Source organism: Asterias rubens, chromosome 19 (assembly GCF_902459465.1).
Source record: "Asterias rubens chromosome 19, eAstRub1.3, whole genome shotgun sequence".
Classification (NCBI taxonomy): domain Eukaryota; kingdom Metazoa; phylum Echinodermata; class Asteroidea; order Forcipulatida; family Asteriidae; genus Asterias; species Asterias rubens.
Window position 1 is genome coordinate 830601 of NC_047080.1, and position 25737 is coordinate 856337.

A 25737-nucleotide genomic window follows, 5' to 3' on the forward strand; every position below is an offset into this window, starting at 1 on the left:
CTTTTACGGTCAGGGAATTTCTGTATCCGACGCCCAATGTCAATGAGTGTTGTTGATGTTGCACGTAAAAAAAAAGTCCCTTTATTTTTAGCTGTGTGACTGTGAGCTTCACTTTGGTCTGCTTGTAAGTATTGCTCAAATGTTCATGCAATGATTTCATTTCGTTGTGGAAATCTGATATATGTCCACATATTTTATGCTGTAGTGTTAGTCAGTGCTGCTACTGTCTGTGTGTTACTGTAGTGTTTTTAGTGTGCTGTTTATTAGTAGCTAAGTTTGCACTGCACTGCTGTCGCAGTAGTTGCGATAATCGTAACCCTCCATCCTCCCGACGGTCGGAGACCGGAGGGTTACGACACAAGACTGATATTATCGGTGTAACTAGCAGTTTTGACCAGTTTTTGCCAGACTCGTGATCAGATTCGTCCTTTTTTTTCCACTTTCCAAAATCATGACAGACATTCTAAACACATGGAGTTGATCTTTATTGTATGACAACGTCATCTGGAACCCTTAAAACTACATCATGAAAATATTTGGCAGAAAAAACGACAAAAACTTACCAAAAGACTGACCGAATATATCCACAATCCATAGCGGGACCAACTACGTCGCACTTGCTTGGCAACAACCAATCAGCGTGACCCAACCATCGATGTCGTATGCGTATCGGCCATTCCAGCTTGCAAACTCACCGCCTGTGTGTGTAAGCACCGATCCCCCGCACCGAGTGCGCAGCATGCAGGCATGTACATGTACATGTATTGTGTACACTTGCACACACACACACAACGTCAGGGTGTGTTTGGCCATGTGGGGGTATGGAGCAGCACACGGTACTTACGAGCTGTATAGTTTGTGCACGCACGATGTTCATACAGTACATGTACATGTACATGTACATGCCTGCATGCTGCGCACTCGGTGCGGGGGATCGGTGCTTACACACACAGGCGGTGAGTTTGCAAGCTGGAATGGCCGATACACATACGACATCGATGGTTGGGTCACGCTGATTGGTTGTTGCCAAGCAAGTGCGACGTTCAAAATCACTAGTTGGTCCCGCTATGGATTATGGATATATTCGGTCAGTCTTTTGGTAAGTTTTTGTCGTTTTTTCTGCCAAATATTTTCATGATGTTGTTTTAAGGGTTCCAGATGACGTTGTCATACAATAAAGATCAACTCCATGTGTTTAGAATGTCTGTCATGATTTTGGAAAGTGGAAAAAAAGGACGAATCTGATCACGAGTCTGGCAAAAACTGGTCAAAACTGCTAGTTACACCGATAATATCAGTCTTGTGTCGTAACCCTCCGGTCTCCGACCGTCGGGAGGATGGAGGGTTACGATTATCGCAACTACTGTCGCAGCTGTCCGTCCGTTGTAAATGCAAGCACTTCGTTCGTATGGTGTTCCATAGAGGACAGCCTCCGTCGGAGTTGTGAGTTGGGGCGTCGGAGTTGTGAGTTGGGCCGTCGGAGTTGTGAGTTGTGCGTCGGAGTTGTGGGTTGTCCGTCGGAGTTGTGGGCTGTCCGTCGTAGTTGTGAGTTGGGCCGTCGGAGTTGTGAGTTGGGCCGTCGGAGTTGTGGGTTGTCCGTCGGAGTTGTGGGCTGTCCGTCGTAGTTGTGAGTTTGGCCGTCGGAGTTGTGGGTTGTCCGTCGGAGTTGTGAGTTGTGCATTCTGGTTGTATTGTTAGTTGGGCACCGTGGTTGTGATTTGGGTATTTTGTGATTGTGAATTGGGCGTCGCTATATAGTTGGGCGTCGTGTGATTGTGAATTGGGCGTCGCGCATGGTTGTGGATTCATTGTCGTGGATGTGAGTTGGGCGTTGTGAGTTGGGCGAATTCTATGAAGTTAGGCGTCTTGCTTCTGAGTTGGGCTTCGTGATTTTTAGTTGGGCGTCGTGTGGGTTAATTGGGCGTCGTGTTGTTAATGTCTGTCGTAGTTGTGAGTTGGCCGTCGGAGTTGTGGGTTGTCCGTCGGAGTTGTGAGTTGGCCGTCGGAGTTGTGAGTTGGCCGTCGTAGTTGTGAGTTGTCCGTCGGAGTTGTGAGTTGGCCGTCGGAGTTGTGAGTTGTGCCGTCGTAGTTGTGAGTTGGGCCGTCGGAGTTGTGAGTTGGGCCGTCGGAGTTGTGGGTTGTCCGTCGGAGTTGTGGGATGTCCGTCGTAGTTGTGAGTTGGCCTTCGTAGTTGTGAGTTGTCCGTCGGAGTTGTGAGTTGGCCGTCGTAGTTGTGAGTTGTCCGTCGGAGATGTGAGTTGGGCCGTCGTAGTTGTGAGTTGTCCGTCGGAGTTGTGAGTTGGCCGTCGTAGTTGTGAGTTGTCCGTCGGAGTTGTGAGTTGGGCCGTCGGAGTTGTGAGTTGGCCGTCGTAGTTGTGAGTTGGCCGTCGGAGTTGTGAGTTGTCCGTCGGAGTTGTGAGTTGTGCCGTCGTAGTTGTGAGTTGGGCCGTCGGAGTTGTGAGTTAGGCCGTCGGAGTTGTGGGTTGTCCGTCGGAGTTGTGGGCTGTCCGTCGTAGTTGTGAGTTGGCCGTCGTAGTTGTGAGTTGTCCGTCGGAGTTGTGAGTTGGCCGTCGGAGTTGTGAGTTGGCCGTCGGAGTTGTGGGTTGTCCGTCGGAGTTCTGGGTTCTCCGTCGGAGTTGTGAGTTGGACCGTCGGAGTTGTGAGTTGGCCGTCGTAGTTGTGAGGGGACACTCTTGAAAATAATGTTGCGGTACTATGCTTTTTAATTTGGACAAAACAAATAAATAGTTACATGCCAAATACATTTGCAAAAACAAACAAACAATTTCCTGTTATCATGTCAACGGTCAAAAACTTACCTCTAAAGATGTCAGAAATATGTTTATTGTTTGATTAGATGGGTTGTTGCGGCGCAAATGCAGTTTATGTGTAATCCGTCTTATTGTTCTGGTACTATAAAATAATAATAATAATAACATAAAGGAAATATAAGATTGACGGTCGTCTTCAAGGTCTTCATGCTCTCCTGATTAATTTAACATTGTATTGGGCACACTTTGTACATTCTCCAGCACACTCTTCTGAATCCAGGAATATCGCTAAAAACTGTTCAATGCCTTTCTGTTGTTTGCCCCTATCTGAATTTGCCTCTTCTAGTAAATTGATGAGTAATTGGTCCTTATATATTATGTTCATAATGTTATTTACTGTAGCCGTTTGTCATGCTGGCATTATAGTTGCTTTTATCAAGGAATCTGTATGTCATATCGTTATGGACAGAAGTTAGGATCTTGTATTGTACATTATTGGTGTGATGATGGGTAATAAATGGGTCTATCATTTTTTGAGTCTGTGTCCGATCTGTTCTAGAAGCAAGAGAAGTGTGTTAGTTCATGCATGGCACAATCGGGGAACTTCTGTGACTCTAGACGATGTAAGGTCTTCGTGGATTCTTGCTAGGTTTTTATTTAAAAAGTAAAACGATACCCTCCAATAATGTGGAACAAAGCGTGGTATAAGTTTTGCCACATCAGTGTCAAAATTTCCATTCAGTGTCAGTTTTCATCAACAAAATGCACATTAAACATTGCTATAATTAGGTTTGGCTGACAAATGAAAACCAACTAATCATAAAATTCTAAAACATAAAATGTATAACGTATTTTTTAAAAGATGACCCTTATCATTAAACTTACCAACAGTTGATGTTATGTCGAAGGGACAAAATGCATCCTATCTCATCGTACGTATAACCCGCGTCAAAGTAGTGCCGCACCAATCCATCTCTTTTACATTCTGTTAAGTTATTTGACATTCTATCATTTTTTGTTAATAGTGAAAACGCCCATTCCTATTTTCATTTATTTTATAACATCGTAGAGAACACGTTTTTTAAAGACACCTTACAGTTTAGGCCGGTTCGCAGGAATTAAAGATGATGGTTAGCCCGTATTCCACAACAAAATGAAGAACAAAATATTTACATATTTTTAACGCCAGGAACTGTAGGTAGAACGATTTTTATCTAGACCATTTCATTCTGATTGGTTGAGCTCCGGTCACTCAGGAGAATGTGCAACTTACTGAATATTCATGACTGTTCGTTTCGCGCACACTGCGAAATTGTCAGCTATAATGTGTCACTTTGTGTACAGAAGTACATAACATTCAAGCACCAGACTGCTGCCCAATGTAAATTATTGAAATTGACGTCATAATACAGGAAAATGAAAAGGCTGATCCAGCTATTCACTGTATTTTGTAATCTTTGAAGTATATATAAAGTAAGTGGCAACAACTCTATATCCTGGGATAATTGCAATTTAACATATTTTGGCATTCAGATTGTCTAAAAATCTGGCAATGCATCTGTAAATTGCTACTAGTTTCCCGGGGGATCCATAAGAAGTATAGTTTTTGTTTTTGTTTGAACAGCAAATAAACCCACCAAGGATACAAGTCAATAAAACAAACTCAAGGCATCGTCAGATTTATGTCTATTTGTTATTTGGACAGGTCACAGCTCGGGTATCAGGAAAATTTGCATAGTTCCGTTGGCTTATGCGTTCATGCGTTCGTATTTCCGTTTACAACAAACAACATATAAATTGTTTCAAGTTAACCAATTAAAACACTATTCATCCATACCTAGTCAATCCAACTTACATAACACTTTCAAATACTAAAGTTTTAGTATGTGTTTGTGTTTGTTTGTTTGTTTGTTGGGGTGTTTGTTTGTTAACCTGTTCGTTGAGTGAAATTGTTTGTCCTTTTGTCTCTTGGTTGGACTGACACACCTCTTGGTGACAGTGCAGGCACTATTGTCAGTCCTGGCAAACGTGTAGTGTGTTGATGTCTTTCTGTTGTCCTCAGTCGTGTAGTACTTTTTTTTCTTCTTTTTTTCTTTGACTGCATGCCATCCTTTTTATATATCTTGATGTATCCCCCTTGTTACTGTTTTCCAATCCAGATGTATGTTTTTATATAATTAATGTTTTAACAAGTTTTTTCCTTTTCGTATAAATTTTTGTAATTTTTTGTATTTTATGTGAATTGCCAAATAATAATAATAATAAATAATAAAAAAGGATGATTTGACCATCTTTGGACTAATTTAATGATAGGCACACACTTTAAATTTTATTTAATTTTTATTTAATGTTAAATTGCTATCGGGGTGTAAAAACATATAACGCTTTCATGGTGCCTTGGACGAAAAAGAAATTAGTGAAAGATTAATGCTAGTTCGTTCGTGCTGACTTGCCCTATAATTATATACGTTCAAATTCAACACTTCAATGCTGTTCGTGATTAGTTTTAATATTCTTATACGGCCCGCATCCTACCTGCAGTTATTAAAGAATATGTTACAATTCATAAACAACATTTTGAAGGGGCGTAGATAAATATAAAATATCAGATCTGCAACTGACAACATAGTGCTGTGCGAACAAAACATAGGCCTAATTTCCCAATAAAAGCATCGAACACATGGGTCCATCCATTTCATGTAGGCATAGGCAAGCAAAAGCGACAACTCAAAAGGATTTTGCCTTCTCGGTGACGAATCGATGGATTCAGCAAGGTATAATTCATCACAATCGGAACTCAATCACATGTGTAGAAGAACCCTGAAGTAGACATACGCCACCTATTGGCCATTGCAGTTTAGTAAACAAAATAAAAAGTCAGACGGCCAACTCACAACTCCGACGGCCCAACTCACAACTCCGACGTCTCTACTCACAACTACGACGGACAACCCACAACTCCGACGGACAACTCACAACTACGACGGACAACCCACAACTCTGACGGACAACCCACAACTCGACGGACATTTCACAACTCCGACGGCCCAACTCACAACTACGACGGACAACCCACAACTACGACGCACAACTCACAACTCCGACGGCCCAACTCACAACTCCGACGGACAACTCACAACTACGACGGACAACCCACAACTCCGACGGACAACTCACAACTACGACGGACAACTCACAACTCCGACGGCCAAACTCACAACTACGACGCACAACTCACAACTCCGACGGCCCAACTCACAACTACGACGCACAACCCACAACTCCGACGGTCCAACTCACAACTCCGACGGCCCAACTCACAACTCCGACGGCCCAACTCACAACTCCGACGGACAACTCACAACTACGACGGAGGCTGTCCTCTATGGAACACCATACGTTCGTTCCATTTATTTTAATTTATCACGTTTTTCGGAAAAGTTTCCGTATGGCGCCACCACTTTTTCATTCGATATGAAATAATATAGTATCTAATTTACCTCAATGAGATATCCCTTTTTGTAAAAATGAGTGAAAAAGTGGTGGCGCCATACGGAAAGTTGTCCCAATAAACTATTGCTCCATGGTCACACTCACAGTGCTGTGTCATTGTCATTGCACACAAACAGATGTCTGCCTGTGACCATGGAGGAAGAAATTCTTCCTTCATGCTGTGACCAACTGAACTAGGTCATGTCAGACTTCGACTTCAAAATGTTAATCATTTTTTGTTAAGGGAATTATTAAATGTAGGTTGCTCTTTTTATATATTATGTGTTACTTTTAGCCATGTTTTATTTTTAATGTTACGTGAATTAACTTATTAAGTCCTTAAAGTTAAAAAAATGTGTTCACTATTTTATAAAAAATAAAGCCAAAATAAGAAGTTTTTAGAAGAGAGCTTTTAGTTTGTAACTTTTTTGTTTTAATTTAAAAAGGCGTAAAAACAAGTAGTTGCGATAGCGTAAGCCTCCTCCCGTCATGAGGAGGGTTACGTTATCGCAGCTAATGAACAAGTTGATTTTCCTGATAGTGACATAAGTTACGTTGCAACTAAAAGACATGTTTTTTCTTTGTATTACAGGCTGATATACTTTACCGAGGCACCATGTCTGAAGACGGCCCTGTACCACAATCAGAGCCCCTTAATTCCTCCCAGGTTTGCAACGACGCTGGAGGATATGTATGGACAGTGGGTGACTTAGATCGACTCCATCGATTCTTATGTCTCGGTTCTGAAACAGGAACATACTACTGCACAAAAGAGGAACTGGGTCTTCAGAACGTCGACTGCATCCAGAAACTTATTGAAGATGGTCGAGGGGAAGTGGTTGTTAAGGATATCGTGGAATACAGTGTGGAGGGTTGGACGGCCAAACAGGAGCCGCTTTTAATAGCTCTGGTTCAGTGTGCTCGGTGTGAACGGGAGAAAGTCAAGAAGCTCGCATATGATGCTCTACCTAAAGTCTGCCGCATCCCTACAACCCTCTTTCAGTTTGTGGAGTTTGTTGAGAAGCTCCAAGGAGGGTTTGGAACGGGGTGGGGTCGAGCGCAGAAGAGAGCCATTGGTCGATGGTACAATGAGAAGTCACCTAGGCAACTGGCATATCAAATCACTAAGTATAAGAATCGTAATGGCTGGACGCACCGAGATATCCTCAGGCTTGGACATGTTAAACCAGAACAAGAAGGTAAATCTTGATCTAAGATTGTTAAGGTACCATTAGTGACTAGATTTATTAAACTTTTTAAAAGGAAATTTCAACTGAAAATATATTCCTTTTGTTTATTGAAGTTGAACACTCATAACAAATTTTAGTTTTTCTTGAAACACAACCAAATACTTTTTGACTTTACCCTGAGTTTGTGTGTTTCTCAACTTTCTTTACAGCAACTGCTTTGATACTCAAGTACATCGCTAAGGGATGGAAAAAAGTTACCGAGGACCTTAAAGAAGATGAAGAACACTCTGAGGACTACAATGAGGTCATGACCTACCTCCAAGATGCAGAGACAGCAAGGGTCTCAAAAGACAAAGATCTGGTCGTTGCACTCATTGATAAACATCAGTTTGCATGGGAGCACATATCAACAGAGTTCTTGAAGTCAGTTGAGGTCAGTGCACAGTGTTGAGATTATCTACCATCTAGCTAGGTAGTTATATAATTTATTGTATCTGGGCTCGCTGATTTTGCCATGGTGATTTGTGTCATGAAAATTGTTAATAATTCTTGCTTGCACCGTTTTTGTGGAAGTCAAGTTTCTCATGTTTTAATATGCGAGGCGCTTCTTATTTAGATTCCAACCAAGACTTTACATGCATGTTGACTCCCAAAATGGTAGACCACGGTTGAAAGGCAGGAAACTTTCCTTGTTCAAAGCAAACTTATTTTCAAATGTATCCAGTCAGTTTCCCTTGAGGTTTGATGGCATCATAACCTTTGGTGAGATCCCTGACCATTACTGTTACTATTCAGTACATTGATTTCAATGCTGTCATACAAAACAATCATGTACATTTATGTCGAAATTAAACAAGCAATATAGGTATGATTGGGTACACAATACTTAAAAAATAAGCAGCAATTTAAAGACAACATTTAGGTGTAAGGTTAAGCGAAATGCTTTTGTGCCCTAACCTATTGGCAGACAGACATGATACAACCAAGGAACACAAACTAAGACAAGGGACAACACGGACAGATGAATACATTCTACAGGTGTAGGCCTATCAACAACACAAAAGCGAGTCATCATTAAGTTGACTCGTACTATTATTAAAGTCATGAATTATAGTTATAATGTTATAATGAATATGCATTTGAATAGTAGTTATTGTAGTTTTTTCCCGAAAATACAGGTGGATGATTGCAGAATAAATTGTACATAAATTTGCCAAACAAAGATATTGAAAAAATAGGGAGACCACCAGCATTTATTAGGGCTGGATAGCTCAGTTGCTGTAGCGCACAGTAATCAGGAGGTTACAGGTTCAAGTCCAACACTAGTCAATTTTGTCTTTGTTGAACCCACAATGATTTCCTGTTTGTTGGCTTCACTAGGTATGGAGATCTTTGCTTCAACACATGCCCATGACAGCCATGATCCGCCAGCTTGGCAAGCTAACCTCCATTGAACTTCTGAAACCTGGGAGTGAGGAAACCAAGATGGTGTGCGACCGTCTCCGCAATGAGAACCGTTTAAGCAAGGCTCGTATCCACCCTATTAATATCCTAGCTGCCCTGTATCAGTACAAGAAGGGCAAAGGGATGAAGGGTAAACTGAAATGGTCACCAGTGGAAGCTGTCTGCCTGGCATTGAATGATGCATTCTACAAAGCCTTCAAGGTAATTATTTCAACCCCGCTGACATGTCCTGTTAATGTTTTTCATTTGTCCCCCTCGTGTGCTTACATAAATGAGCAGGATACCAGTCTGTACAATTCGAATGGAATTTTGGCTGGGTTCCTTATTCTGCTAAGCAAACAAAATGTTGTTGCGCTTAGCTACTTTTTGTGATTAAGCGACTCAAAGGAATTTCACCCAGATAGTTGCTTCAAATGAAACTTGGACTTTCAGGGCTCGAAATGTACTCTAAATCGCAGGCCTGATTCCAGTGGTTTAAGCATTGGGCCTTTAAATTCATGACAGGACAAAACTGGCGGTCTCGTATTTTTAGTTCAAATGTCGAGCTTCAGACTGATAAAATTTAGTCAATTCTGTTGAGTAGGCCCTATTGAAGAATACTTATCCATAATATAAACCGGATAAATCTATTCTTGGTGCTTGTTCAAATTAAAGTGTTCAATTGTGTTGTTCTTTTTTGTCATTACAACTCAGAGGTGCGTTCCACTCGCGCAAACGAATCACAACTGTTCGCGCAAACATTGTTTGTCTTTGGAACGATTGGTGCGCATTACGCGATGTCAATATGGCGGCGCTCTGAAATGAAGATGGCGCGCACCATACGTAGTTTTTTTTTAAACTTTGTTTTTGCTGTAATAGTCCTCTTTTTGACAGCATTACATCAACTAATTAACTGTTATTTCAAATCTGCATTATCATCCACTGAAAATACAATGTAATTATGTTTGTGACAAAGAAATAATACCGTATGCTTGTCCGCCATTTTAAAAACCACTCGCCAACACCTCAGAAGTATGTTCGCCTAAAGTTGCCAACGTTCGCCAACGGTGGCGGCACACAACTCGTTCCACTTGAAATTGTTGCTGAACGTGCGCAACTATTAGCAACATTTGCGCGAGTGGAACGCAACCCTGGTCTTTTGTATCCAAAAATGTTCTCAAAACTTGAGCCCTGATACTTATCACTTTGATATGATTTTGTTTCAGTTTGTTGAGCCAACTGGTAAGCGTTTTATGCTGTCTCTAGATGTCAGTGGATCCATGAGCTGCAGCGGCGTTAACGGAATAGAAAATATCATGGCTCGTGAGGCATCAGCCGCCATGGCGATGGTTACCATGAAAACAGAGACAGATCATCACATCAATGCATTCTCGGACCATCTTATGGATGCTGGGATTAATCCTAATATGAAGTTGGACGAAGTCATAAAAACCATCAGTAATGTAAGTATTGCAGACCTTGAATTTGTCCTCAATTCAGAAGATTGTTTATTAATAATCTCTCTCCAACTTTTCATTTTCTTGTAAGAGGTGAAGTTTCCATAACAGGAAAGAAGGACATTCTTTATATATTGATTTTGAGGCATTGTATGGTGAAGTATCAATGTATGTTTGCGTTAACATCTTGTATACATAATCTTTGCTGTGTAGATTTGTTCACTTACTATTTGTGTTTGTTTGATTTTTACAGATTGGAATGGGTGGGACAGACTGTGCGAGGCCAATGCTACATGCAAAAGAGAAGAAAATTCCCATTGACGTGTTTATCATCTATACTGACAATGACACATGGTTTGGTGACGTGCATCCCTCTGAAGCCCTTAAGAATTACCGTAAGGCAATGAACATTGATGCCAAGTTGATCGTCGTCGGAATGTCAGCCAATAGTTTCTCTATCGCCGATCCTGCAGATAAAGGCATGCTGGACATTGCTGGGTTTAACTCCAACTGCCCGAATTTGATCCGCAATTTCGCTCTCGATTTGGTTTGATCTGGAGTGAGACTTGATCACAATGGTGAACTTTGACCCTTTGAAGATTCTCGGGATGCTCAATGGCAAGAATGAACTCAAGGATGCATTACTCACAATTCCTAGAAAAGTATCTAAAGACATGATGCTTTTGACCAGCTTCATCATCTGAATGTTGGTGGAAGTATACAAGAAAGAGACGTCAGGGGGAAATTGTAGATAAGTTTCAACTCGGAGATACTTCAACTACTATTAGCAATTAAGTACATGTATGTGAATGAATTATGTACGTTTTATAGTAAAATACTAACAGTAAATTACAGTATGTTTTAGAGCTATCTTCATCATCTTTTGATAAGAATGAGATTTGATGAATTAGAAAATTGCTTATTATGCCTGAGTTGTTCTTTATTCTAGACCCAGAACCGCCAGATGTTATAATTCAGGTGGTTTACAGACTCTCTGCATCGATCATCATTAACACAGAACTACAGGTTTGGATACAATGTGGACTACTTCTTTCCCCCTTTTGTTACTGCTTTACTTCTTTCATGAAAGTTTAATGGCTCAAGGAGATTTTTAAAAAATCCTTCAAATCAGGAAGAATCCTGAGAAATCATATTCGGCATGACATTGGATTTTCAATTATTAATCAAAACACAAAAGATTTGCAAAACTACCTAACACTTAGACCACAGAGCGTTGGATCACGGTGGATTATAGTTAAATGAATTTCTAGCTCAGTAAAGACATTAAAGGGCTTGCCCTAAACCTTTTCTAGCAATTGGCCGGCAGGACCAGTTAGCACTCTTCTTCACCAGTCAGTCTTTTTTTGAAATGAAATAGTGATGCTTTTCAACACTGAACTTGCCAGCAGGACCAGTTGGACAGAATTAAGGGAAAACGCTGCATTTTTTTGGTGTATTTTAGCATCATCTTTTATCCAGTTTTAAGAACATGAAATACCTTTAGACTTTAAGACAGTACAATTAGATTACTCCATGCAATATTAGTACAAGGCCCTGACCTTATGTAATCCTGTGTTGTACATTTGTTGTTTATTTTTTACTTTTTTAGGGGAGGGGGCAAAAACATTTAAATGTTTTATACTCTCTGAAGCTTTTAGCTTACTTCTATGTACACAATGTTTTAAATAGTGTTATAAGCAGAAATTGACTGACAGTCGTCTGACTGAAACTGACTTTTTCCCCTAAATCTAACAACCTTTGAAATGTTTATTTTAATAATCTCACTTTTGTAAAACAATATTTGTTCCTTAAACCTAATTTTATGTCATCATTTGAATTAATCTGCAGGAATCTTAATTCCAATGGAAGAAGAAACCAAAATATCACACTTTCTCCGGTGGCTTTATGTACGAGTTTTTAAGATTACTGATGAATTTTGGATTTTTTTTTGCATAATTATAATATTTTATTGTACAAAAAAATTAATTGTACAGTAATTACTTCAACTGTATAGCTTAGCCCATATAAAGATTAACATTTTAGAATGATATATTTTTAAACTCTTTCTTGGATCAAATTTGAGGGTTTTTAAAGCACTTCAGGAAGATGAAAGAACTTGACATAATGAAGCTCAATTAACTTGGGCGTACTTCCTGTTGAGTTGACGATTTAAAAAGGCACTGTATGCTTTTGGAAATTGTCAAAGACCAGTACATTACCCTTACTTGGTGTATCCCAACATATGCAACAACAAACCTGTGAAAAAACAGCCTTGTAATTTGTTGCATAATGTTGGCTTCATGCCTCGGCCTATCAGAGTAAAATTTAGTAACTCTTCATGATCAATGTTTATCCTGCAGAATATTTCTCAAATTTAATGAGAGTCTTACATAAATGTTTGACATTGAAACCTGTTCAATTATATATAAAAAAAAATCAGTTTGTAATTTAGTGGACAAAATAAGGTTAGTGCTAACAAAAACCTTTGAATGATTAGTTTTAATGTTTTTAAATCACTGTAGATAGTTGTTAAGGAAAAACAGATGAATTAACACAGCTCTAAAAAAAGGCATAGATTACTCTTAGTGATAAAGAAAGAAACAAAGAAAAATGAAATGAATGAAGCAAATGATTTACGTATTATAACTCATGACTATGAACGGATGTTTAAGACTGCATGGCGAAGTTAAGTGCTGCATGATAGCAAATTATCTCTGGGGTAAATTTGTCTACATTATCAACAATATTTGATGTTAGATCTGTTGCAATCCAAGTATGTAGGCTAATATCCTACTTACAATGAATGTGTAAATAATATGTAGTTACGATACTAGTCCTTTGTGTGAATGTCTTGAAATAAACAATATTTACAAATATTTTAGCTGTGATAATAGTTTATACTAACTTTTGCGTAACCCATTTAGAGATCATTTGTTTCTATATAATCATCACCGTTCGTACACACATTGTAAATTGTGTGATTTTGGGACTCAAATTATTTTAGAATGTCTGTAAAAACAATAAAAGAAACCAAAACATATGGTTTTATTTTTGAATTGGAGAAGCTGTGTCAACATGGGAAACATTGTGAAAAGTCAATTTTAGGACACTTGTGTCCCTGAGCAAGGAACTTAACTATAATTGCTTCTCTCCACCCAGGGGTAAATGGGTACCTGTGAGGGCAGAGATGGTTCTTGTGATTGATTTAGCCGAGTAGCGTTTATTGTTGCACAAGGCTGTATACTAGCCAGGGAGCTGAGATGGTTTAAGGAATGATTTAAGTCCCAGTGACCAGGGGAAATAATGTTGAAAGCGCTTTGAGAAGCCCTCTGGTGTAAAAAGAGCTACATGTATATAAAAACTGGCTATGATTATTATTATTATTATTTATTAACACATACAAAAACACAAATGATCAAATGTGACATCATAGTAAATGTTAAGGTACACTGCTGTTTTAATGTCAACTTAATTTCAGGTGAAGAGGTCTGCAAAAGATAACATTCCTATTAGAGGATGGTGGGGATGAACAACCACATGTATCACATGTAGTAGTTAGGAGTTCACTGTTTTTTACCTATTTTCACCAGACAGGAATTCCACATGTTTTCGTTTATAAGTTACTTATTCTTATCTTACAGACATTTTTTTTTATTATACAATACTACATTTTATGTTTATTAACAGACAGTTTAGTCATTTTCAAAAAAATTTATAAATAAATCATGGCAAACAAGTTTTAAACTAAAAACAGTATAAAAACTGTGATGTACAAATGGATGAATGGTCAGAGTTCTTTAAAAAGTATGAAATTGTCATGGATGCTGAAATTGTCTCTTTAGAAGTCTAAAGTGAAACCTAAAGCTTATTTCATATAATGCTCTTAAAAGCAATTCTGCTTAGTAGAATTAGAAACAGGATACCAGCCAAATTTTCTTACGATATAAACTAAATGCAAGTGGTACCCTGCTTATTTTTGTTAAGCACCACAGAACTGCTTAACAACCCTGAAATTAAGGTTTTTAAAGGTATGGTCATGTAGTTAGTGTGTCATGTTGCTAGGGTATGTATACTATCATGCAGTCAGTTCGTAAAGTGTATGGAATGCAGGCTACCCTGACAGATTCTAAAAATAAACATTCCTCTCAAATGAGAACAGAAGTTGTAAAAACAAAAAATATTACAGAAACGTACATAAAACATACAACTTAAATACTTTACATCTTGGTTAACATAACAATGGGGAAGGGGGTTTTACCCTGGTTGAATTGAGTCATCCCCACCAATCAATGGTAGAGATGACCATTTAACTAATCTGATATTTCAGAAATTCCAAACATACTTAAAGAAACTTTTTAGCATTCCTTAAAACCCAACGGTAGACATTATTTTAACTTTACATGGGAAAGATTGCCCTGAACTTGTTCAGTGACTAGCCAGCAGGACTAGGTAGTTTGTCATCACTTGTCATCAAGCTTATTTACTGGTCCATATTTCATATAGCCAGCCGGACCACTTTGCGGAAATTTTGACTGGTCCTCGTGTGTTTTTACTAGCATTTGGCCAGTGGACCACTGTCAAGGGAGATTGCTGGTGATTGAAATTTGTATGTTCAGCAGTTCAATCTCACTATGCAATCATCCTCCTACTGAGCGAGGGCGCACTTTGCAGTATGATGGTTGACATAATACATAGGTTGTACGAAGCGTAAGCCAAGTCCAAATTGCCGGCTTCATCACTGGCTATGACCGGATCCCTGTTAAGGCCAATAACATGTACTTAAATGCTGAGATAACAGCTAATGGCTATATACCCGTAGCCAAAGTTTTTCAATACAAACATGTCCCTAGGTTTACATTTTATGCAATTAGGAAGTGAACCAAATTTTTGAGGTCAAAGGTTCAGATCCACTTTTTAGATTAAATTTAAAGGTGCCATCATGTCACACACTCCAAGAAAAGGTGCACTGAAATATGACCTATAACCTTCTTTGCAAATAACCTACACTTCAAGGAACTCACACCACCCTTATCAATGCTGTGAGTCACAAGTAGGGGTCAAAGGTAAGTATGAAGGAACCAAAATCTCAAAAGGAATGTGGACAAGATGACAGCCATCACTGTGCGTATAATATACTTTAAGTCAGTCACTAATCTTAAAAAATGTCATTAGAGGAAATAAGGTGTGGTGGTACGTGTAGGAATAACTCGCTCAGCATCGGGTACAGCTCTGAAGAGTTTGGCCTCTTTAGAGGAAGTATCTCGGAATGCTAGGATAGAGGCGATGTTGCCGCATCGATAGCAGTAGTTAGGAGCAGACCAAACTGTGACGAGCTTCTCATCAAACATGTATTTGTAGCCTTCATGGACGAGCTGGTGAGCTCGACAGATGAGTTTTAGATTGTTGATGTGTACAAACTGCAGAGAGTAAAAGTGATGAAGAAACTATTGTATCATCAAAGGAAAATATAACTTAATCTGATGCTACAGCCTGAAAAAAGTAAAAGTAGTCTCTTGACTGGAAATCTGCATCAAGTTGACATTGAAAGTAATATGCTTTTGATAATGAATTTTAAAACTGAATACTGGCAGAATTTGTTTATAAATGTATTCCGGCCTTTGAAATGTTCCAATCTAAATTTATAATTTCACTATCGAGGTGCCCTTTACCAAGTAGTAAACCTTGCTTCCTGCCTCTTGCCCTTTCAGAAAAACTGTGCAGTGAAAAGTTTATAATCTTATTTGAGCATACCTGGGGTTTTCTTCCACCAATAGTGTAATAGAGTTTCTACAGAATTTCAAAAAGTCACGAAAGTCAAACCTTTTTCCCCGGATCTATTCACGATAAACAAGGAATTGCAATACACCTGCCTATTGCCACTCACCTCGTTTACAACCTTGGCACCAAACAGCCACCCTGCTCCTCTTGGACTGATGGCCCATGTATCTACATCCTCTGGATCTGACCACACCAAATGTAAGACAAGTTAAGAATCAATTCTAAATCAGCAACAAATGAATACAATCTGAAAGATTCAGGACATACTTCCAAAAGAGTTGCATGTGGTAAAGTTGTGACTAATAGTGCAGTGTGGATCATCAATGTACAACACACAACAAACGTAACATTTATTTTCTACACCACTCTATATGACCTTAGTGTTGTAGTGTTGTGATGGAATATGAACATTGTTAACAAGGCCTTGACTGAATTTGACAACTCCTTCATCTTGTAACAGTTATAGACTTGACTGGATGCCTGATACTCAATGGAGGAAATTGCCTCTATTGCTCCTGGTCTTTACTGGTGCCCATTAGACTGCCCAACAGGAAGTTACAACTTCCTTAAAGAGGTACCTTTACCAAGGAGAAGACACATTGTCGCCCCTGCCCTTCAAAACAAAGCACCAGGCATGTTTCTTGAGTTAAAAACTTGTTTCAAAAGGATATCACAAAAGGCTCCTTTGTGTGGGATCTCCTGAGCTCTCTCAATGGTTCGGATTTGATCGAGGGTCTTGACATCTGGTGAGAGTCCGCCATGGACACAAAGAATCTGCTCATCAATTATCTGCAGGAGAAAGTTACAGAAAATGTTCAAATAACATCTTTTTAATTACATTAACTACTTGTTATACTGTGAAGAAAAAAGTAGTCACCAACTACATGTATAAGTTAATACTTACAGCAGCTACTGTAAGGAGGTCAAAGACCTTTGTGCAGTATCTCCAGGCATTTGCATTCCCATATTTGGTCTGACACTCATCTGCATATTGAATATATGAATATAAAACAACTTAAGTAGTTATCACTTATGTGTTATACAGATATGACACAACTTCTCCACAACATGAAGGGAGATGATGGACGATTCTTGCCATTTATGATTTGAGATTGCAAATTTTTTTCAAAATCTACCCATAGTTTTTTACCGTAGAATCCATAAACTTGGGTGATTTGTCTGCTTTCATGGTTGCCTCGGAGAAGCGTGATGCGATCTGGCCACTTGGCTTTGAGTGTCAGTAACCTGGTGAAGGTTTCTAAACTGTAGTAACCCCTGTCAACAAAGTCACCCTAGGGAGGAAAAAGGAAACAAATAGTGACAATTGCGCACCTTAAATTAAATCAAGAGTGGAACAAAACTGAATATTTTAATGCTGGCTTGACTTCATCAAAGGATAAAAAGGGATTACGATAAATAAGATTAAACGACCTGGTGTTTATAACAGGAGATACAACTTATTATACTATCATAATCTAAGCTTACCATAAACACATAGTTGGTGTCGGGTATCTGTCCCCCAGTTCTGAACAATTCCTCTAAATCATAAAACTGTAAAGAAATAATCAGAAACATAAAATTGTGAAACCGATACTCAAATGCGTAATAATATCAGAAATTATGAAGAAATAATCAATTGCTTGTTCATTAAAAACTACTAATGTAGTTTCTCTCAATAACAACACAAGAAAAAACTGCATAATTTCAAAAAAATAATTGACGCAACAATAAGACTTAAATTGGAGGACGGTGTTGAAGTCCTACCTGGCCGTGTATATCACCGCATACTGTGACTGGAGTTGATACTGGTTGAACATTGGATTCTTCTAATAGAAGGTCACAAACGTAGTCACATAATTTCTGAAATATATAAGAACATCCAACAATATAAACTCGAACTTTATGAAGCAAAATTGTTCATGGTTTCCTTTTCTAATCTTTTATTTTAAATTTTTAAAACTTTTAAAATCATCAAAAATCATTGATCATCGATGACAATGAATAAATGATGATGCAAACAAAAATAATGTTTTGACATGGTTGGGGATGTCAAACAAAACCATATAAATTCATGTAATAAATTTTAATAAAATTATATTTAAAAACAAACACAAACAGTGTTTTTTTTTTAATTTTTATTATTATTGAGTCTTACTCTTACAACTTAGGCCTATTTATTTATTTATTTAATTCAAAAAATCTTAATTAAAATTACTTTGGTATGCCCTTTACTTCACTAAATTCATGGATAACTTTCCGTATGGCGCCACCACCTTTTCACTTATTTTTACAGAAAGGGATATCTCATTGAGGTAAATTAGATACTATACTATTTCATATCGAATTAAAAAGTGGTGGCGCCATACGGAAACTTTTCCAAATTCATGTCCATATAACCCTATTGCAAGCCAAAGTACAGCACAAAATGACCATCAAGCTTTGTTGGATGTGTAGTGTTTTCTTTTTGTGTTACTCACCTCAGGCTCATGGTCAGGCAATGGGCAAGTGAAGTAAATCGTTAGTTGGCCACAAAATTATCTGACGATCACTTTTATTTCACAGTTTACTTACAGATCTACTCTACGAAATCATATATAATTTACACAAGTATTCCTACGAAACGTCCTGTCTTTTTAGTACATGTTATCTTTACCTTTAAGTCGTTTTCGGGGAGGTATTTGCACTCTTTTGCGATGTCAATCCATCTATCAACTGACGACAGTTCCGCCATTTTGCAAGTCTGTAATGTGACGAAGGGCGCCCTCTATTGGTGAAAAAGATGGCTGAAGCTTCATGCATAGACAGATGGATTGATATCGTAAAAGGCTGCAAATATCTGCCAGAATACGACTTTAAGGTAGAATATTTTGCTTTGGGATTGTAAGGGATAAACCAGAGAATAGATATAATTGATTTAATGGCCCTGGGATATGTGTATAAGTCTCAGTTAATTATACTTTCTGACACAAATTCTGATGAGTAATTTTTCTACACACACAGGGCATACACAAGGGGGGGGGGGGAGGGCAGGACAATGTGTCAGCTAGCTCAGTGTGTGTGAGTCATCTAAGTTAAGACACGCCCCCTCCCCAAAAAGTGGGAAAATATAAATTGGCTTCTAATAAGCTTAGTTCTATAAAAATCCCTTGACCAGTAGGGTGACTAACCTTGTCCTCCCCAAACAATATCTCTATTATTTAGGGCCACATTACATATTTTTCCTCACCAAGGTCGCAAGGATCTATTTTATTGAAACAGAATTAGAAAGCAGCGGTACAGCAGTCTGGTGGTGGTGGGGGGGGGGGGGGGGGGGGAGGGGGGAGGGGGAGGGGGGAGGGGGAGGGGGGAGGTGTTAACTGAGACGTAGTCTATCTGAGTGATAGTTTTGAAAGACTCACTGATTCACTCTTAGTCTTATTATAAACCTGAAATCAAAAGAACTGATTAAGGTTTCTTTAATTAAATTGAATTGTTTTTTTTCCCCCCAGAAATTATGTGAGCATGTGTGTGAGATACTTCTAGAGGAGAGTAATGTCCAGCCTGTATCAACACCAGTCACAGTGTGTGGCGACATCCATGGACAGGTATTATTCCACATAATAGTCACAGTGTGTGGCGACATCCATGGACAGGTATTATTCCACATAATAGTCACAGTGTGTGGCGACATCCATGGACAGGTATTATTCCACATAATTGTTTGCCAACTGGCTGACAATGTTTAGTCGATTTCCAGCTGAACCAGGGCTCTCAAGGCAGGTCAGGGGTGGATTTCACAAAGATAGTCCTCGCTTAGGACTAGTCCTAGGAGTTGTTAAAAACTTAAGGCTAATCCTGAGTTGAGATAAGACTAGTCTGAATTCTTTGTGAAATCCACTCCAGGAATTACAAGGAGATCGCGGAGGCCATGGCTTGTTGCCCTGGTCTTGGCCTTGGTCCTTGGTTCCCAAAAACTTTAAGATTTTCCAATGAGTGCACTTTGAAAAATTAGAATGGTCTTGCCCTCCCTGGATAACTTCTGACAGAGTGAACAAAAGAGAGAGACCTGTGTTACTGTGTACAATTTCTGCGATTGGGATTTTTGAATTAGTTTACTCTTTGTTTTTCTGGAGACCGGTAGAAATTTAAACAGCATTTTCCTTTTTTCCTCTCTAATATAGTTCTATGATATGGAAGAATTGTTCAGAACTGGTGGCCAGGTTCCGGACACCAACTATGTGTTCATGGTGAGTATTTATTACCAACAATACTGTATCTTTCAAAAGTTTAGGGTTTGACCTAAGGTTTTGAAAATGTTGTTGCCATAGCATGTTTTCCACCCCTTAATGGGGATGCTGAACTGGGATGCATGGAAGACGACCATCAGAGTTTCCAGAGAATGCGTTGGCTGAAGACATCCTCTCGCTCAACTGACTGACTGACCACCAGGGCCTAGACCTAAGAACTGGGGCGATGTACTCTCTTTTTTCAAAAATTGTTCATTATCAGTCGTACTTGTATGAACAATGTCAAACTTTCGAAAAAAGGAGTACAGTGCCCCAGTTACTGGGTCAAACCAGGGCCCAATTCACAGAGCTGCGCTTAGCTCAAGATATTGCTTAGCAATTTGCTGCTCGGCAGGCTACCAGCCACAAATTGAACATGTGACATGATATTTAAGCACAATTTCTGTTTACTTACTATTTTTATGTTAAGCAGCTCTGGAAATGGGTCCAGCTTATCATGATCCCTCCATGCAATCTTGTCAAGTCTTTAAAAATAATTTGTTCCTCCCTAGGGTGACTTTGTTGACAGGGGTTACTACAGTTTAGAAACCTTCACCAGGTTACTGACACTTAAAGCCAAGTGGCCAGATCGCATCACGCTTCTCCGTGGCAACCATGAAACCAGACAGATAACGCAAGTTTATGGATTCTATGGTAAGAACTTTTGTAGATTGCTGATGTTGAAAAAATATCTTTAAACCCTCCAAATGGGCTGACTAAACTTTTATCATTTTCTTCATGATGTGCTGATGTCACTATTTCTGCAACAAGCTCTTCTTAGTTGGTGTGCAATTCAAGCTGCTATCTTGAAATACCTAAATTGTGTACAATTCTCACACTAACTATTGCAGATTCCTTAAAAAGGAAATTCAATGCCTGGGTTATTGTTGCTTATCATTTATGGTACAGTTTTTCCTCAAACATAACAATCCGAATAGTCTCTGGAGAATTGTTTAAGAATGTTTGCCATATTGAATCATGATTTTCATTCCTCCATTTCATTCTGAATTGTACCTCACATAAGTACAGTTTTCTTGTTTCAGCAAAATAAAAAAGAATGCGTCTGGACTCACACCAAAATAAATTGGTTTTCATTCCACATTTACGAACGTTTTCAATATATCAACGTTTTTACTGGACATAGAAATAAAAATGTAAATGACTTCACGACCATCTACTGTCCTCATATAGGCATAAAACACTGCCTGTTCAAACTCGTTTACGTCTTTGACCTGTGGATGTTTGCAAGTTTAATCCACTTTACTTTAAAACAATGAGTTTAATCCATTCTGAGGTGCTTCGCTCCTGTGATAGATTAAGCAGATTAACGATGGCTAACAAAGCAAACAAAATTAAAGCAAAATTAAGCCTGGAATTACTGAGACTCTCAGAGGTCACCAAGTCCTTGACCTCTTTGGCCCCGATCTTGGCTTTGGTGCCCCCTCATAAGCCGCCCATAGACTTTAAGATTTTCCAAACGCCTTGCAATATGAAAATAGCTTTAACCAGGCCTGACATATCCCAAAAATAAACAAACCTTTGAGGTAACCAGCGCTAAACTGCAGCGTGCTTTTAAGGACCTAAAATATTTTCAGGAAAAGTTGAAAGGCGGCTAGATGAAATTGTGCTATTCTCTCTTCCATGCCATGCATTGCCATAAACCATTGGGTCATCAATCATCATTTTGAAGTGTGGAATCATTCAACTATGCTGCACTGCATGCTAGCCAGGTAAGATCATTCTTTGACATTTGTCTGCTCATTGTTTTGCATTTCTTCTGAAAAACAATTTTCCATTACCATGATTCTACATGTTTGGCAAATCCTTTCTGTTCTAACTATCTTGATTTCTAGATGCAGTGGTTCAATTGCTTGTTTAACTTTCATGAATCATTTATTTATGCGAGATGGTCAATTCATTTTAAATTAACTTAATCAAGAACATTCTTCATCACTTATAAGTGATGAAGAATGTTTTTGATTTCTGATGTAGGGCCAAAAACCAAATGACATTCTAAGGTTAATCTTTGTTTAATTGTTAATTTCTAACATGAATAAAGATGAATTACTACAACAAAATAATGTCCATGAATTTTACATATTTCCAAAATTGTTTTAAACCATTACAAATTTTCAGATTTTAACTGGAATATGGAATGCACTATATACATGTACTTAGGTTTTTGAATAATTTGTTTTCTTTCAGATGAGTGCCAGACTAAATATGGGAATGCAAATGCGTGGAGATACTGCACAATGGTCTTTGACCTCCTTACAGTAGCTGCTGTAAGTATGAAGTCCAAGTCCCTTGCATATTTAAATTAATTGGAGAGTTTTGGCCTCTAGGTGGCAGCAGACAATGTTGGTCGTAGACAACTTCACAAAATACTGGGAACTAGTGCATTAGCCATTGAATGAGGTGCATGCTGATCTAGTTAGAGACCAAAGTTTGCATTAACAAGGCCAGCATGCACTTCATCCCTGGGCTAACTCCCATTTCTGTGTATGTGAAGTTATTTTTTAATGAACTGGCCGCGATTCTGAGGTTGTCCCTTAAGTCTACTGCCACATATTGTCCAAAAAAGTATCTTATAAAATTTTCTTAATCCTTCATCTCCAACTCCTCCTTGACCGGTCCCCAAAGAAGGCGGGGCTTGGTAGGGGCGGGAAAGGTTTTAAGAGTCCCCTACCTATCTAGGCCCTGCTGCTCTTCCATTTGTCTTTACTTTTGTAGAAGTTAGAAACAAATCTAAACTGAATTATAGAGATAAGGCAAAAATGATCCACCTTAATCAGAGTCGGGACCGGGTAAAAAACCTCTTCTCAGTTTTCAAGGTCACAATGAGATTTCTAGCAGTAACTTTGCATCTTTTTTCTGTTTTCTTAGATCATTGATGAGCAGATATTCTGTGTACACGGTGGATTATCTCCAGATATAAACACATTGGATCAGATCAGGACGATTGAAAGAGCTCAAGAAATCCCGCACAAAGGACCATTTTGTGATATCCTTGCAATACATCACCCTGATCAGGGCCAGATTTCATGTCTCTGCCTACCACAGAATTATTCTCTTAGGCCCATGTAAAGTACTAGCTTCTATGGAACATAATAAATGTGCAGAATTTTGCAGTAAGCAGAGCCATGAAATTGGGCCTTATCTAATTAAATTGCAGCTTGTTTTCCTGCTGTCCATTTTTCAAGTATCATGAAGCAATTTTAAAAGCAGAAATTATTCCTGAGAACATTTATTTTCCAGTGGAAAGAGGCATATCGTGACATTTCATTGGTAACGTGTTCCTGCTAAGCAAGATTTTTTCTATGCTAAGGACCAAATGAGCTGCTTAAACAGGTATCACTTTTAAGGAGTGAAGTTGTTTCCCTTAACTGACACACATCTTGTCTGGTCCGACCCTGAAGATGTTGATACCTGGGCTATAAGCCAACGTGGAGCAGGATGGCTGTTTGGTGCTAAGGTGGTCAGTAAGGTAACTTCACTCAGACCTTCTTATTCCACAGCGTTATTAAAAATATCCTCAAACCCTAAGTTAATGATTTCTACATGTATACGATTTCCAATTTTTTACACCATGTACACAGGCCTAGATTTTCAACTCAAAAACGGCAAGGCCATTTTAATTTTGTAGAGAGTACTTCCATTGGGAATCTTTTAAGTCTATGACAACTTTTTGAAGGTGCACCAAGGCCAAGAGCAGGGCAACAAAGGCCTTGGCCTCTGTAGTCTCCGTGTATATCCGGGCCTGGGGTCGATTTCTTAAAGAGTTAGGCTAGTCCTCGGAGATATCAAAAACGTATGGCTAGTCCTAAGTTAGGACCCGTAACTCGTCCTAACTCGAGATAAGACTAGTCCTAACTCTTTGTGAAATCCACCCTGGATACGTTTGAGATATTTTCAAATTAACTGAATGTGTTTTTGGCGAACTACTTCTCAAAAACTGATTTGCATTCATGACATGAAAAATTGTAAAGAGAAGGCCTTCTCTTTTCTTTCCCTTTTGTAACTAGCTTGAACTTTCTTTATTTTTAGTTTGAACATGTCAACAATCTGTCCTTGATTTGCCGTGCTCATCAGATAGTTCATGAAGGCTACAAATACATGTTTGATGATCAGATAGTCACAGTATGGTCTGCTCCTAACTACTGCTACCGATGCGGCAACATCGCTTCCATCTTAGAATTCAAAGATGCAGACACAAGAGAAGCTAAACTCTTCCGAGCAGTCCCCGATAGCGAGAGGGTTATACCAGTAAGAGCGACTGTTCCTTATTTCCTGTGATGAGAAAGTAGACTAATGAACTGGAATGAGTATTGTGAAATAACTGAGGATCTGAGTAATGTGTTCTTAATAATTACTACTAGTCTTTGTTTCAAGACGGTAATACCAGTAAGAACGAATGTTCCTTATTTTCTCTGATGGCGGCGTAGACTAATGAACCGGAATGAGTATTGTGAAATAACTGAGGATCTGAGTAAGGTGTTCTTAACAATTACTACTAGTCTTTGTTTCAAGACGGTAATACCAGTAAGAACGAATGTTCCTTATTTTCTCTGATGGCGGCGTAGACTAATGAACTGGAATGAATATTGTGAAATAACTTGAAGATATGAGTGAGGTGTTCTTGTTGATTTCTCTTCTTGGTTTCAAGACTGGTAATACTAGTAAGAGCGACTGTTCCTTATTTCCTTTGATGGTAGCATAGACTTTTTAACTGGAATGACTACTGTGAAATAACTTGAACGTATTTTACAATTGACTTTGGTACTTAAATAAAAAACAAAACATGTTCAGTTGATAAACGTTTATTTTCTCATCATAAAAAATAATGCAATTTACAAGCAGATCTTGATTAGAATACTTTTAAATGTTTCAGGCCTGGAATTACACAGAGACCATGGTGGCCTCCTTTGCCCTGGCCTTGGTGCCCCTGCAAAGATTTACCAAAGACATTAAGATCCTCCATTGAAGTGCAAAATAAAAATGACCTTGCCCTCCCAAATATGTAATTCCAGGCCTGTGGTTTCAAGAAATGTTTTGAAGCTTCAGGTACCTTTAAACTGACCGAAAAACATTCAGTTCATAAAACTCTCGCAATGAAGTACGTTTATTATGGTTAACTAATTTACACCTAGTATAAATGTACTATTTTGTTTGCAGGTAAACAACTTTTCAGCTACTTTCCTGTTTTGGATTTATCAGCTCTGCCATTGAAAAATGAAAAACAGTTCAAAGACTTGTTTTGCTTTGCACTTTTTGCTTCCACAAACTGCAGTTGCATGCCTGGACATTTTTCAACATAATTATTTTGGAATCGGGTTGACAA

The 25737-nt window shown here is 38.7% G+C and overlaps 3 protein-coding genes across 4 annotated transcripts; 2 read left to right on the plus strand and 1 right to left on the minus strand.

Moving 5' to 3' along the window:
- Window positions 1-36: 36 nt before the first annotated feature.
- LOC117303467 (60 kDa SS-A/Ro ribonucleoprotein-like) lies at window positions 37-13414 on the plus strand. The gene is made up of 6 exons (XM_033787684.1): window positions 37-124; window positions 6856-7462; window positions 7663-7886; window positions 8834-9118; window positions 10123-10359; window positions 10607-13414. Exons 2-6 carry the CDS (start codon window positions 6880-6882, stop codon window positions 10904-10906), a joined length of 1629 nt encoding a protein of 542 aa, XP_033643575.1. The 5' UTR covers window positions 37-124; window positions 6856-6879; the 3' UTR covers window positions 10907-13414.
- Window positions 13415-13786: 372 nt separating this feature from the next.
- LOC117303468 (serine/threonine-protein phosphatase 6 catalytic subunit) lies at window positions 13787-18862 on the minus strand. The gene is made up of 8 exons (XM_033787685.1): window positions 18785-18862; window positions 17896-17991; window positions 17617-17682; window positions 17282-17423; window positions 17036-17115; window positions 16803-16920; window positions 16238-16329; window positions 13787-15770 (listed from the first exon to the last, which is right to left on the minus strand). The coding sequence occupies exons 1-8, from the start codon at window positions 18860-18862 to the stop codon at window positions 15522-15524; spliced, it is 921 nt and encodes a 306-aa protein (XP_033643576.1). The 3' UTR covers window positions 13787-15521.
- Window positions 18863-18909: 47 nt separating this feature from the next.
- Window positions 18910-25630, plus strand: LOC117303472 (serine/threonine-protein phosphatase 6 catalytic subunit-like). Of its 2 annotated transcripts, XM_033787689.1 has the most exons (8): window positions 18910-18988; window positions 19620-19715; window positions 20292-20357; window positions 20909-21050; window positions 22602-22681; window positions 23283-23400; window positions 23792-23883; window positions 24444-25630. In XM_033787689.1, exons 1-8 carry the CDS (start codon window positions 18911-18913, stop codon window positions 24690-24692), a joined length of 921 nt encoding a protein of 306 aa, XP_033643580.1. In that variant the 5' UTR covers window position 18910; the 3' UTR covers window positions 24693-25630. The 2 variants fall into 2 exon arrangements, with proteins under 2 accessions (XP_033643580.1, XP_033643581.1); XM_033787690.1 differs by lacking the exons at window positions 18910-18988; window positions 19620-19715 and adding an exon at window positions 19771-19811.
- Window positions 25631-25737: the final 107 nt, after the last annotated feature.

Bases quoted from the DNA above. Each gene is read 5' to 3' on its own strand.
- LOC117303467 (XM_033787684.1), top strand. From the start codon at position 6,880: ATGTCTGAAGACGGCCCTGTACCACAATCAGAGCCCCTTAATTCCTCC. The intron at 7,463-7,662 runs GTAAATCTTGAT...CTTTCTTTACAG, and splicing joins TGTTAAACCAGAACAAGAAG to CAACTGCTTTGATACTCAAG. The intron at 7,887-8,833 runs GTCAGTGCACAG...TGGCTTCACTAG, and splicing joins AGTTCTTGAAGTCAGTTGAG to GTATGGAGATCTTTGCTTCA.
- LOC117303468 (XM_033787685.1), bottom strand. From the start codon at position 18,862: ATGGCGGAACTGTCGTCAGTTGATAGATGGATTGACATCGCAAAAGAG. The intron at 16,921-17,035 runs GTAAGTATTAAC...TTTCTCCTGCAG, and splicing joins ACCTCCTTACAGTAGCTGCT to ATAATTGATGAGCAGATTCT. The intron at 15,771-16,237 runs GTGAGTGGCAAT...TACTCTCTGCAG, and splicing joins GTGCCAAGGTTGTAAACGAG to TTTGTACACATCAACAATCT.
- LOC117303472 (XM_033787689.1), top strand. From the start codon at position 18,911: ATGGCTGAAGCTTCATGCATAGACAGATGGATTGATATCGTAAAAGGC. The intron at 21,051-22,601 runs GTAAGAACTTTT...GTTTTCTTTCAG, and splicing joins GCAAGTTTATGGATTCTATG to ATGAGTGCCAGACTAAATAT. The intron at 22,682-23,282 runs GTAAGTATGAAG...CTGTTTTCTTAG, and splicing joins ACCTCCTTACAGTAGCTGCT to ATCATTGATGAGCAGATATT.